This window comes from Gorilla gorilla, chromosome 23 (assembly GCF_029281585.2).
Source record: "Gorilla gorilla gorilla isolate KB3781 chromosome 23, NHGRI_mGorGor1-v2.1_pri, whole genome shotgun sequence".
In the NCBI taxonomy this organism is placed as follows: Eukaryota; Metazoa; Chordata; class Mammalia; order Primates; family Hominidae; genus Gorilla; species Gorilla gorilla.
Window position 1 is genome coordinate 21,644,953 of NC_086018.1, and position 14,651 is coordinate 21,659,603.

The window sequence follows — 14,651 nt, forward strand, 5'->3', positions numbered from 1 at the left end:
TTTTTTAGATGGTTGGCAGTTCCAGATTCTCACATCTGTGTCTGAGAGGCTCAGGAAGGGCCTGGCAAAGTGTAGTCAGCAGCCCTCTGTCCCTGCCAGGTCCCTTGGCTTGTGCTTGTCCTGTTCCACTGCTGTGGATGTTATTTTAAGAGTCTCAGCAGAGTCCCCACTCAATTGGTGGTCGTTCTTCAGGGAGCAGAAGGCCCTGCACAGCATGCCGTCCTTTCTTGCCCACACAGTTCCTGGTGAGGTCTGGCCACCTTCACTACCTGCTGGATGGATCCTGGTTCCTTCACATTGCAGCATCAAGAGGGTGTTAGCACTTTGAGAGTAAATATCTACTTGCCTAAACCAATCCTTAGTTTTCATAATGATCACAGCTGGGATTCCACCAAATTGGCAATTCCTTTAGGCCCAGAGCCCAAAAGAGCCTGTGAGCCGGTGAGCTCGTGGGGCAGCCTGCCAGTCGGTGAAATCATCCCAGCAAGGCTTGCTTCCCGGAGCTTGCCGCAGGATGTGCTGCTGAGCTGTGCAGTGACTTCAGCTAGTCTCAGGCTGGCTGAGGAGACCCAGCCCTAGCTTGTCTTTCAGGGAGACTTCAACTGCGGGGCATGGCCTGCTGTCTTTCAGAGACTCTGAGGCCTCACGAGCATTGTCTAAGCCATCGGTGTTCTCACTGTCAGGGCCAGAGTGAATGCTGCAGGGCTGTCACTTGTGTGCAGGGCACTAGCCACGCCTTTGTGGGATCCCATGTATGTGTCAGGGACAGAGGTAGGAAGACAATGGCAATCATGTAAAAAAAAAACCTGAAATGGGAGCCTAGAGCAGCAAAATCATTTGGCCAAGATCACCCAACCCCTAAGTGGCAGATCTGGGATGGGAATGTGGGTCTGGGAGCCCAACTCTTAAGCTCCTACAACGACCCTGAGTGGCCTCTAGAGGGTCCCCATTGCCAATCCTCCCTTTACACACAGACAGCAAATGGGCTGCCCCACCTCTTCTTGATCCCCTCATGCTGGGGACTCAAGTTTGGGACATTTTGTGGGGGCTGCAGGCCTGCTCATAACTGCCATTCAGTGCTCATGGAGCCTTGTATTCTGGCTTTGTAAGTCAGGGAAGAGCCTTTCACAAGCGTGAGACAGAGGTTCCGGTCAGGTCTGTGCTCCTCCACTCGGGTCTTATACACGTCCCAAGTCCTCATTTCTCATTGTTCTGTCAGCCCAGCTGATGCTGATGATCCATCAGTTCCTGGGCAGTGGACATGGCAAAGGCAGCTATGAAGGAAGGGCTATGGCAGGGATGCCTACAAGGTCACTGTCCCCAAACCCTGGTATATGATGAGACATGGGTAAAGAGGCCAGAGCAGCAGGGCACCCTTTGGAGCACAGACCTGATCCTCAGTATCCTCTGTGCAGGCCATCCCACTTTGACAGGCCTGTTGTGTCAATGTTACCCCCCCATCTACATGGTGCTGCTTAGGTATTGGCTCCAATATGGCATCAGCAAAACCCTCTGCTCATTCAGACCTAAAGCTGTAATGGCAAATTTGAGACATAAGAGATAAAACATGCCCAGGTTCTCTGAAATAATAGTATTGATAAACTGACATTTCGTGAACCTTTACTGTTTGTTAGGCACTGATTCAAACACTTTATGTGTATTAACCTAGTTAATCATAACAGTTCTGTGAAGTGGGTGCTTGTGTTATCACAGTTTTACATGCATGGAAACTGAAGTGTAAATAATTATGGCATTTACAGAGGCTCTCAGAGATAGTAGGTGACAGAGCAGAATTTCAGTTCTATCAGCCTGGATCTTCCAGAGTCCAGGCTTTCAACTTTTTTGAAACAACTTTATATTTTGCTTTTTTTTTTTTTTTAGACAGGGTCTTGCTGTGTTTTTCCAGGCTAGAGTGCAGTGCAGTGGCATGATCACTGCTCAGTGCAGCCTCAACCTCCTGGGCTCAAGTGATCCTCCCACCTCAGCCTCCCAAGTAACTGCCACGCCTGCCTAATTTTTTTTTTTTTAAATTTTTTGTACAGACGGGCATCTCCGTATGTTGCCCAGGCTGGTCTTGAACTGCTGGGCTCAAGCAATCCTCCCTCCTTGGCCTCCCAAAGTGCTGGGACTACAGGCATGAGCCACCCAGCCAAAACAAGTTTATATGTTGTTTCAAGTTTGCTTACCAGGCAGCTCATGCCTATCCTACCAGTAGGACCCAGCTGATTAGCACTAAAACATGGACCAATACCAGGCTTTTAAGGTAGCTGAGCAAAGGGTTGGTGGACCCTAGGGGACTGTGTCTGCCTTTCTCCTTGTGTTCCCCAAGAGGCCAGTGTGGCATGGACCTCTGTGAGATGATATGTGGTTGCAGTTTTTAGGTGCGAAAGGGACTTAACTTGCTCATGGTCTCAGCTAGTAAATGGCACAAGAGGAACTTGAACTTAGCTCTCTTGGTTGCTAGTTTATTGAGCTTCACCTCGAGGTATGTAAAGTTCAAGACAAAGTTTTATTTTTTAATAGTTCTCGGCCAGGCGTGGTGGCTCACGCCTGTAATCCCAGCACTTTGGGAGGCCGAGGTGGGTGGATCACCTGAGGTCAGGAGTTTGAGACCAGCCTGTCTAACATGGTGAAATCCCATCTTTACTAAAAATACAAAAGATTAGCTGGGTGTGGTGGGGCATGCCTGTAGTCCCAGCTACTCAGGAGGCTGAGGCAGGAGGATTGCTTGAACCTGGGAGGTAGAGGTTGCAGTGAGCCGAGATCGTGCAATTGCACTCCAGCCTGGGCAACACAAGACCCTGTCTCAAAAAAAATTTTTTTTAAGTTCTATTTTATCTCTACTATTGGTTTATTATAGTATCATTTTTTTAAAAAAATGTAGTTGTTGCCTTAGGGTTAACAAAATACACCTTTAATTCATTGCAGTCTGCCTTCAGGTGATACTGTACTACTTCGTAGGCAGTGGAAGAGCTGCTCATCTTTTGCACTCGTTTTCATTCATTTCACTTTTACATATGCTCTAAGCCCACAATACATTGCTACTATTTTTGCTTTAGAAAGTAAACAATAATGTTTTAGAAAAATCGAACATAAAAAGATCTTTTATATTTACCATAACTTTAACCATTTCTGGGAAACTCCATTTCTTTATGTAGATCCAAGTTTTATCTGGCTTCATATTCATTCTACCTGAAAAATTACCTTTAACATTTCTTGTAACTCAGATCTGCTGGTAATGAATTCTCTCAGTTTTTGTTTGCCTGGAAAAAAACAAACCTTTTTTTTTTCCTGCAATTTTTAGAGATATTTTCACTGAGTATAGAATCCTGAGTTGATTATTTTATTCTTTTAGCACTTTAAAGATATTGTCAGATATGTGTAATTTCTAATGAGAAGTCTGCTGTGATTCTTAACTTTGTCCCTCTGTATCTGATGTATCTTTCTCTGACTGCCTTCAACATTTTGTATCTTTGGGTTTCAGCAGTTTCAAAATGGCCCACCTAGGTGTGAATTTTTTTTTTTTTTTTTAATGTGTGTGGAGGGATCTTTCCCTTGCTTGGTGTTTTCTGAGAATCTTGGTGATTTGATGTCTTTTATTATTTTTGGGAAATTCTTAGTTATTATGTCTTTAAATATTTCTACTGTCCTGTTTCACCCTCATCTCCTTTTGTGACTCCAATTAGCATGTTGGATCATTTGGATGCTCTGTTCTGATTCCTCCTGTCCACTCTTTTTCTCTCGGTTTGGATTACAGATGCTCCTCAATTTACAATGGGGTTATTTCCTGATAAAACGAACGTAAGTTGAAATTAAGTCAGAAATGCATTTAATATACCTGACCTACCAACATCATAGTTTAGCCCAGCCTCATCTAAACATGCTCAGAACACTTGCGTTAGCCTACAGTTGGGCAAAATCATCTAACACGGGGGTCCCCAACCCCCAGGTCACAGACTGGTACCAGTCCGTGGCCTGTTAGGAACTGGGCTGCACAGCAGGAGGTGAGCAGCAGGCAGGCGAGCACTACCATCTGAGCCCTGGCTCCTGTCCGATCAGTGGCAGGCATCCTTAGATTCTTATAGGAGCGTGAACCCTATTGTGAACTGCACATGTGAGGGATCTAGGTTGTGCACTCCTCGTGAGAATCTAATGCCAGAGAATAGTTTCATCCTGAAACTATCCCCTCCAGCCCCCACAGTCTGTGGAAAATTGTCTTCCGTGAAACTGGCCCCTGGTGCCAAAAAGGTTGGGGACTGCTGATTTAACACAAAGCCTATTTTATGATAAAGTGTTGAATATCTCATGCAAGAGTATTGTACTGCATATCACTAGCTCAGGAAAAGATCAAAATTCAAAATTTGAAGTGTATTTTTTACTGAATGCATATCACTTTTGCATCATTGTAAAGTCAAAAAAATTTTAAGTTGAACCATTGTAAGTTGGAGATTGTCGGTATGTCTAGTGACCTGTTTTCAAGTTTTGGTTTCCTTTTGCTCCTCAGCTGTGTCAGGTTGGCTGCAATGTCTGGGAAAGGCATTCTTCATCTCTGTTACTGTGTTTTTTATTTCTAGCCTTTGCATTTGACTCTTGCTTTTTTTTATCTCACTGCTGAAATTTCCTGTCTCTTCATGCATGTTGTTCAGCTTTTCCACTACAGCCTTTGACATACTAATCATATTTATGAATCATATTAATCTTAGTTATTTTAAATTCCCTGACATGTAGTTCCAATATCTGGGTTATCTGTGAGTCTGGTTCTGCTGATTGATTTGTCTCTTGACGATGTACTTTTTTCTTTCTTTCTTTGTGTGTCTTACAATTTTTACATTGAATACCAGATATCACGTGTAGGACAGAAGAAACTGAAATAAGTAATATTTATGCCTGGAATAGGCTTCCCTCTTTTGTTTCTAGGCTTTTAGTAGGGAAAGTTGAGTTAGGCTAGTCAGAAATTGAGCTGGCTTGGGTTTTGTTGTTGCTATGGTTACCTTGAGTGTCCCAGTGGTACAATCATAGCTCACTGCAGCCTTAACCTCCCAAGCTCAAATTCCTTTGATGTTACCTTGTGCTTAGTAGGGGAGCTGGTTTGCCACAAGGTTTTTCTCAACATTCCAGTTCCACCTTCAGCCTTAGGCCTTTGTGTGCACCTCAGGGAGGGTACTCCTCCATGTTCTTGCCTTCTCCCTGCAGTAGACTCCCTTGCTTGTTACTCAGTGCATGCCAGCCTAGGGTTGGGGACTTGGGGTAGTTCTCTGTTGTCTTGGTCCCAGCCTCAGACTTTGGTGGGCTCTGTGTCCCTGCATCTCAGGGGTGGTGCTTTCTCAGTGATTCTGCCCCTCCTTCAGTGGTAGCAGACCTCTAATGTTTGGACCCTAGATGATTTCCTGCCCCTCCCTTAGAATAGAAGGTTTTTCCTTTTCCCTTCCCCAGCTGCAGTGGGTCTTCACCTGTACCCTGAAAGCAACAAGGTTTCCTCCCCCACCTCCATGCCTGAAGGCTTCTGTTCCTCCAGGTAGGCTTTGTACCTTTTCCATAGCATCAACTACTCCTCCCCTCCAGATCTGCACTACTCCCAGGAAGGTTTCCTCAACTTCCCTCTTTGCCCCGCCCCTATTCTTTCTCATGAGCACCTGTGAAGGTCCGAAGAAGGCAGCCAGTGAGTGAGTACAAACTCCTTTTACATCTGTGGCTCCCAGAGATCTAGAGTTCTCCCAGATCACACCTGGCTTTTACTAACAGGTTAAAAATGTTTCCTGAATTCTTTCCCACTTCATTTGTTTCTGTTATATTTATATGGTAGAAAAACTACATAGTGGTGGCTACTGTGCATCTCTTCCTAACTCCACATTTGACAACAGCACGTTGGTAACTTGAAAATTGCCACGGTGGGAATATTTACACTGCAGAAATCAGTAAGTGCTATTAATCAGGGCTTTCTTTTTCCCTGAGAGCCAGTTGTTAAACATTTACCAGAATACCACTGTTTGGGGGAACCCCAGGAGGGTTGACCATGGAGATTGGTGCCTTTGGTGAGTTGCTCCGTGGCCTCTGGGATGGGTTGGGCCCAGCAGTGTCGAATGGCTGTGTTCAGGCCATCTCCTGCAAAGCAGTCCCCAGGCCACTGGCAGGGAGACTCACCATAGGAAGGCCCCCTGTGTTGGAGGTGGTGTAGGTTAATGCTCTCGCCCTCTCTTCCTCCTTCTCCCCTCAGACCGAAGCCAGGACAGCACAGCCGTAGCACTCTCAGACTCTAGCTCGACGCAGGACTTCTTTAATGAGCCCACCAGCTTACTGGAAGGCTCCAGGAAATCCTACACAGAGAAGAGGCTGCCCATTCTCAGTTCCCAAGCAGGAGCGACGGGTAAAGATCTTCAGGGGGCCACAGAAGAAAGAGGTATGAAGCCCTAACTCGGTGAATTAGAACCACTTTGATGTCCTGTGGCAATCTGGGCAAAGCCGAAGGCTTCGTGGCCCAGGGACCTTGGCTGGGCAAGTCACTTACTCTCTGGGCCTCCATTTTTCTCCCTGTAGGATGAGAATGGTCCCAGTGCCCGCCCTGGGGTTGTGAGGGTTGAGCGAAGCAGCTCCTGAGGGTGCACACAGAGCCCAGCACCACATGTGCTCAGGGATGCTGCCTGTTGTTGTTATGACCCTCACAACCCAGCCCGGGAAAGCTATGTCTGTGATATCAGTGTGCTCTGTTTTTGTTGTTGTTGTTGTTGGTAAATGGTTATTTTAAAAGTCTTTGGATCCTAAATGTCACAAATGTGTTTTCTTTTTAGTTTGAATCATATGAGGTCTTCAGGAAAAATCTCTTTTTGGGGGAGGGGGGCAGAAGGCCCTGATTTAAGCCTGGGTGTGTGCCCAACTCTCCTGGGGGGTCCAGGCCCCGTTTATAGAAATCAGTTGGCAGAGCCCCACATCTGGGCTTACTGGGAGATCACAGGCAGGCTGGGGCTTTCCTGGCCCCACTCTGAGCTGTGGCTGGTCAGCTATGGATTTGAGAGCTTTCCCACTCTGGCCAGGGCCAGGGCTTACACGTGTTTCTCAAACAGTAATAACAACAACCCAGCCCCGTACTCTTTTCTGTGCTGGGCACTGAGTTAATTCATTTGGTTCTCCCAAGCACCCTAGAAAAAAAGCATAATGACTATTCCCATTTTATAGCTGAAGAATATGAGATTCAGAGAAGGTCTGGAATTTGCCCTGTCAGTGTACACCCTTAACCATTACCCCATGCTACCTCTCCGGGTGGGATGGATGGATGGATGGATGGGGAAAAATGTTGGTGATAAACTGCCTCCCTGAGGGACCCAGGCCTTGTCCCAGGAAGTCTCAGAGCAAGCCCTGGATGGGAGCTCACACATAGGTGTGGCAGTGGGGCCAGAGCCATTTACACTAAGGAAGACCTCTCCTAGCTCTCTGCTCCCTGCCAGCCTCCCCTGGCTGGACTTAGAAGGGCATGAGACCACATCTCCATTAGGGGACACCTGATAGAGACACTAGATAAGAGGGCACAGAATGGAGGACTTACTATGTGGATTTACTTGTATCTGGTCCTCATCAAGAAATGAGGCCACCACCCCACTCTCTCACCAGGCACTCACTATGCAGTCGCCAGCCAGTGTTGACATTCTGTAACTGACATAAACACACTGTAGGAAGTTTGGAATGGGAAGGAAAAAGGTAACTTACACTCTTAACACTATAATACAGCATTTCTGTTTTTAAAAATAAGATTTTTAAAACTTATCAGACAAGTAAGACCTACCATGTGTGCTCTGTGGCCTGTCAAGCCATGACTGCTGTGGGTGCCATTGTGTCATCATGAGCTTCTTTCCCACTTACATGGGGAAGGGGACATGGGTGTTGGGGGAACAAAGTAGAGAGTGAGTTGGCTTTGGTCTGGCACAGCCTATACAGGCCCTTCTAGACTCATGAAGAGTGTCCTGCCTCTTCCCTCCTTCCATTAGAGCCAGTGGTTTAAGCAGACAGTTTGTGGGGCTGGCCATTGGTGAAGAAAGTTAGGGTAGGACCAAAGGTCACCACAATAGCTGATAAGCATGAAATGAAACCTCTTGCTTCCATGGCCATGTTCCTCCTCTCTAAGCCCAGCTTTTCTTGGTAACCATGGTGGTGAAGTTGATCAACTTCCTGTTGTAAGAGCAGGTATGGCAGGGAATGCTTCCCAAGCCCACAGCCAGCAGATAGTTCTGGGAGCAGAGCACTCATCCAGGCCTGGTCTTGGTCAGTGGTGGTCTCTAACACGCACTCCCCTGGACTCCCATTGGGTAGCAGCCTGGCCATCACAGTCTGCAGTACCTGAGCAGCCTTTGGCCTCCCTGCAGAAAGCTGGGACAGCAGTGCCTAGGCAGTGTTGAGTGCGGGCCCCAAGTGTGCTCCACACCACTTGCCTTCCCGGCACACCCTCATGGAGAGTCCTACCACCAGCCTGCTGCTTCCTCCATCATTAATGTTGTGGGGTACAGGCCCTCACTCATGCGTATTTGTTATCAAGCAGCAGGGCACAACAGGTCCAGATCTGCACCATGCACTGGGTACCGAGGGAAAGCAGAAACAGATCTGACAGCCACATCCTGCCTGGCATGAGATGCGCTCCCTCCCACCGTGTCTAGCAGGCACAAGCTGTCACACTGCCCGAGGACCAGCCTCCTTCCTTTAATTCTCCAGAAGCTGTCTTTCTCCACTCTGGCCTTGACCGAGGTGCCTTGAGGAAAGAGCCTTTCCCAGAAGTGACTGTTGCAGCTAGCGGAAGCTCACCTTTGCAGGGTGCAGAGCTTCAAAAAAAAAAAAAAAAGTCTAAAATATGAAGGTCGCAAGAGTAGAGATTTATTTATTTGATCTAGGGAGAAAGTTGTCCACAGTTTCATCACTTAAACACAAGCCCACTCTATTATATCGTTCTGAGGGCAAGAGGGTAAAACCCAAAGCAGAGTTGACAAGTACCTGTTGTGATCCAGGCAGTGGACACAACGGCATGCCAGAGTGGCCACATCTGCCCCTTCCTGATCAACTAGAGGCCTAGTGACGATGCCCATGTACCACATGCAGGATAGGGTGATAAATGGTTGTCGGTGGGGGGAGGCCGCCCTGGGGGCAGTTGACCTGCCAGTGCCCAGCTTCCTTCCCATCTTGCCTGCCCACCCTTTGTGGAAGGCATCCTCACTGGGCTCTTTTCTCAGGCCAGTAGAGTTTGAGTAAGACGATCTCAGAAGTCAAAAGAGACAGACTTGAGGTCCTTGCTGGGGGATATTTTGGTCTGGGCCTCTCAGCTGTTGGTGTCTTGCCAAGACGTGTAGCCGCCTCATTATGGCTTTTCCATAATGAGGCCCCCTGAGTTCACTGGGCCATCAGTACACATGAGTCCAGAGGCTCAGCTGGGGGCATGTCTATGCCTTATTCTTCTTAGGACCTCCATGGGCTGATGTGGATCAGATGGCTCCTGTGCTCTGTTGGCCTTGGCATATGCACCACAGGCATTCCAAGCCAGTCTTCCCTGCCTGCGGCAGGCACTGGCCTAGGCTGGAGCAGCCAGAACACACATTTTACTTGCTTTCTCTTGGTAGAAGGAACTTTTCTCATCTTCATGCAGCTAGGGTTAGAATTGGACATCCTGGCCGGGAAACGTGGTGTAGTCCTGTTGGCATTTCTGACCCTCTTTCTTCCAGTAAGGAAATGGAGGGCTCTAGTGACCTGTGAGGCCTGTTCAGCAGTGGGAGTGGATGCTGTGTGTAAGGCAGCTCGCCCCATCTCTCCGGGGCCCCTTAGGCCACCCAGACCCCTAGGCAACTGATTGTTGTTGTTGTTGTTGTTTCTGAGACAGGGTCTCGTCCTTGTTGCCCATGCTGGAATACAGTGATGCGATCATGGCTCACTATAGCCTCAACCTCCTGAGCTCAAGGATCCTCCTGCCTCAGCCTCCCGAGTAGCTGGAACTACAGGTGCCACCACACCTGCCTAATTTTTTAATTTTTTTGTAGAAATGAGGTCTTGCTATGTTGCCCCAGGCTGGTCTCAAACTCTCGGCCTCAAGCAATCCTCTCACCTTAGCCTCCCAAAGTGCTGGGATTACAGGTGTGAGCCACCACGCCCAGCCTAAAACTGGGTTGTTGTTTCTCGGGGGTTTTTTTGTTTGTTTTTTTTTGGGGGGGTTAGGTTTAATAGGCAAAAGAAAGAGAAGAGAAGAGCTGTCTCTCTGAGAGAGGGGCGCCTGAGCGGGTCTTCCCTGAAGCTGGGTTTCTAACTCAGTCTAGGATTGCTGTTTTCTTCCTCTTTATGTGTTCTAAGAACTCTGGCTGAATTCTTGACCCTCTGCCTGCTTTCCATAAAAATTGTGCTCTGTGTGTCTTTGTGTCCAAGCTCTCAGTGCCTGATGTGAACCGCTGAGAGGCCTGCATCATCATCTGATTCCTCTGTCTCCCCCGTGCCTAGCACAGGGCTGATCCCAGCATTATGGCTTACCCTGTTTGGTGAGCCATATTTTGAACACATTAGAAACCTGGCACATTTTTTAATAAAGTGATGGTATCCCCTGTAAGATGGGTGCCAGCCCTAAGCTGTGGGACGCAGGCAACTTCTTGAGCTCACATGAGAAGACAGTGTAGTGTGGAAGGAGCTAGGACCTCCTGGCATTCAGTCATTAGGGCCACCTCAAAGGGTGGGGGGAGGGGGCAGCCCATGGTAGGCTCTGGGCCTGGGGTAGGGGAGATGCCCTTGTGGCTTTTCTTTGCCAACACCACTGGGGGCAGCGATGCAGGGGAGGGAGAAGGGCAGTGGCTCCAGGAGAAGGAGTGATGGTGGAGAGGCAAGGACACTGAGGGAGAGCGGTGGGGTGGGCTGCAGGGGAGCAGGGAGGGAAGGTCAGACTAATAGCAGGTGGCTGAGGGGAACATAGGGAGTGAATGCTCAGATTCTTTCCTCAACGAGAATAGTGATGGTGGGCAACCTGGCCACACACCTGATGTCTGCAGATAGGCTTCGACTTAGCATGCGGAGAACTGGGGGCCTTGGTTGTTGCTGACTCGGCCCTGCCCCAGCAGGCCCCAGCTATCTCCAGGCCGCTACTACAGTAGGGAAAGGGCTCAGCCATCGCAAACCACCTCAGAGCTGGTGCTGCTGGCTGCTTCTCTGGCCTCCTCCAGGCAGGCTGTGCAGGGCGTGCCATGCTCCTGAGTGCCTAAGGAGCCACAGACCACAGGACCCCTTGCCTTTATCCCTTGCTCCCCAGCCCTTTCCATCTGTCCCACCCTCCCGGGCCAGACAGCTTTCTTCTTCTGTAGCCAAGGAGCCTGCACCTCAGGGTCTAGCCCAAGGTCACCCAGGCCACTGTCATCATCCTGGGGCTAGCCCTGCAGCACCACCACCCAGCCTGGGCTATCCTGATGTGAACTGCTGCCCCATGGCCCCTGGTGGAGCAAGGCTGGGTGTTCAGGAGCTGGGCTCATGTCACATGAGGGCCCATGTGGGAGCACTTGGCTCACATATAGCAGCAGCAACCCTGGAGAGGGAGTTGGGGCAGGCAGTGGGCTGAGCACTGAGCAGGGGAGCAGGTATGATACTTCGTGAACCCTGGCTGTGTTTTATGCGATGCTGGTGGTGGCAACACCTGCCCTTTGTGGGCTGCTTCCCCATACCCCAGCCCCAGAGGTGGGACAGCCTGTGCCACCGTTCAGAGGGGAAGACCCAGAGCCCAGCCCATAACTTCCCCTCTCTGTAGCCTCTGGGTCCCTCACTGCATGCCAGCTGGGACAGCCTGTTTCATGGAGCGGGAGACCTCGGTTGGGGCAGAGCCAGCACTGGGCCCTGTGCCTCCTCCTGCTGGGTCCAGCACCCACTCAGCAAGGGCATTGATCCAGCCGTGCTGATCACTTCACCAAGGCGCCTCCGTTACTGGTGGTAGACCACTGCATGGACAAGGCCTAAAACCAGGGTGACTTTCTTTCCCTTCTTCTCAACTGTAGGAAAAAACGAGGAGTCATTGGAGAGTACAGAAGGCTTCCGGGCTGCAGAGCAAGGTGTCCAGAAGCCTGCTGCAGAAACCCCAGCCTCTGCTTGCATCCCTGGCAAGCCCTCAGCATCCACACCCACCCTGTGGGATGGGAAGAAGAGAGGGGACCTCCCAGGGGAGCCAGTGGCCTTCCCCCAGGGGCTGCCGGCTGGTGCTGAGGAGCAGCGGCAGTTTCTCACAGAGCAGTGCATCGCCTCCTTCCGCCTGTGCCTGAGCCGCTTCCCCCAGCACTATAAGAGTCTCTACCGTCTGGCCTTCCTCTACACCTACAGCAAGACCCACCGGGTGAGTGGCTGCCGGGCCAAGGGGGCTTGGATCTTCCCAGGGCAGCTGGGCATCTTTGAAGGTTGGTGGGCAGAGCTAAGACAGATTGGAGCTTCACGGTAGCAGCACATGGGAGGGATGGGTGAGGAGAGCTGCAGGAGGCAGGGCCAGCCCCAGGAGTGGGCCAGCTTGCCAGGGAACCTGGTGGTGAGGGCCCAGGGTCACAGCCAGGAATGGAGGGAGGAGTGTAGGGGGTCTCACAGTCTCAGGGATAGGCTGTGGGGTGAGGGATAAGGGTCCATAGGCTCAACTACTCTTTCCTGAGAGGGCTGTGCAGCAACTCAAACTCTGATGTTGTGCTCCCTCACCCCTGCCATTCACCCATCATCTCAGCGACAGCAAGCCCGTCTTCCAGGTGCCCTAGGGGCCCTGCTTACTCTCTGTTCTGGCCTTGCTTGCCCTAGGCCCCATCTCTCCAGCTGCATATTGCAGGGGCCTCCTCACCATACCCTGCCCCTGGACTCTTCTCTCTGGTGCAGCTGCCGAAACCATCTTCACAGCCTCTGCTTCATGGGGGTTGGGTGCTGACAGCCTCCTCCAGCTCTTTTTGGAAAGCGGATGATGTAGCGATCCTTAACAGCTGTGCCCCAGGCTTAAGTGCTTCCAGGGGCTTCCCAGCCAGACCTCTTCTGCTGGCGTTTAGATTTGGGGAGGTAATGTGGCCTGGGCAGGACGTAAATAATAGGGGTGACTTTATTTTCCTTTAGTCTCTCACCCAGGAGGTGTTGGGGAGTGTCCTGGTCGTTGTCCTGCACCATGTAGCTACATTCTAAGGGAGAGGCAGACTTAAAAACATACAGATGGCCAGGCGTGGTGGCTCACGCCTGTAATCCTAGCACTTTGGGAGGCTGAGGCAGGGGGATCACCTGAGGTCAGGAGTTGAAGACCAACCTGGTGAATCCCCGTCTCTACTAAAAATACAAAAGTTAGCCAGGCATCATGGCATATGCCTGTAGTCCCAGCTACTCGGGAGGCTGAGTCATGAGAATTGCTCGAACCGGGGAGGCAGAGGTTGCAGTGAGCCAAGATTGGGCCACTGCACTTCAGCCTGGGCGACAGAGCGAGACTCATCTGAAAAACAAAAATAATAAATAAAAAATAAAAACATGCAGGTGAGTAAAGCAAGTCTCATTTGAACAATACCACAGAGAAAATAACGGGGGGCATAGAGGGGTGAGGGTGCTGTTGTGCCTCTGCAAAGACACCTTTTGTGCTGAGACCTGTATTGTAGGGGACAGCATTGGTCTGGAAGGAAGGGAGAGCACCCAGACAGAGCAAGCAGCCCAGGAAGGTGGCCATTCTGGGCTGGCATTGGTGTGGGTGAGGGCCAGAGAGAGCCAGGTATGCTGGGCAAGCAGGGGTGACCTTTAGGGCCTAGCTGTGAGGACTCAGTCAGATCCTCCTCCTAGAGGTCTCCTGCTGGTTCCCCCCAGCATCCTCAGTGGAATGTTTGAAGAACCAGAATGGACAGTTGGCCAAGAGATGGGCCCTGGCTTGGCACTGGCTATGTGCAGGAAGTGGCACTTCACAGAATTCTGTTTGGGGGACTAGATACAGGGGTCCAAGAAGGTAAGTGCTGTGTCCCCACAGTGACCGGTATGCTCATGTGACTTGGTTGATTTCCTCAGGGCACAGCAGGTGACACAGGTCTGGGAGGGAGGGAGTCTCATCATCTGGGGCTTTGGTCTGTAGTTCAAGGTGCAGTGCATGCTAGCAAACGATGGCCAGCTCCGGCTTCCCTGGCTGTTGGTGCCACACTGGAGCCTGGCTTGCTCACTGCTCAGCCTCCACTTTGCAGTGGACCTTACCTCTGTACCCCAGGCCTTCTGCACCCAGGTGGACCTGGATCTTAATAAACCCCAACCAGCATGTCCTCACTGCTGAAGCCATCTTTGGGCCTGAGGGGCAATGGCTGATATGAACTCTGTTGGGCTCACCATTGCTTTGGGAACTTTCCCCTTTCCCTCTTTTGGGAGCAGCAGAGCCCACTGCAAGAGCCCACACACACATCAGTGGAACAGACACTAGTAACCATTGTCCTGTCCTCCCCCACCTCTGGTGTCCTTCTGTTCAGTGCATCCTCAGGCAGCCATGCAGCCCCCTCCAGCTGTGGTCAGCTCTGACCAGGATCTGGTGTTCCCTAGTAGTGAGCTCAGACCCTTCCTCATCCTGTTACAGGGAACCTTCTCAAGAGGCAGATGTCGAGATGGAATTTCGGGTACAAAATATGTATTAGGAATTGGCACCTGTGCAAGGGAAGTGGGGAAGGACAGCAGGTTTGGGTGGGAGGAGAGTT

General features: G+C 50.3%; 1 protein-coding gene across 10 annotated transcripts in view; it reads left to right on the forward strand.

The window, feature by feature from the left end:
- The window catches only part of CABIN1 (calcineurin binding protein 1), a 165,068-nt gene that overhangs the window by 93,976 nt on the left and 56,441 nt on the right, over positions 1–14,651 (forward strand). For all 10 annotated transcript variants that reach the window (XM_063704700.1, XM_004063169.5, XM_055375155.2 and 7 more), the window contains exons 27-28: positions 6,215–6,397; positions 11,985–12,316. In XM_063704700.1, the coding sequence (XP_063560770.1) occupies positions 6,215–6,397; positions 11,985–12,316 (515 nt within the window). The remainder of the gene's footprint in view (positions 1–6,214; positions 6,398–11,984; positions 12,317–14,651) is intronic.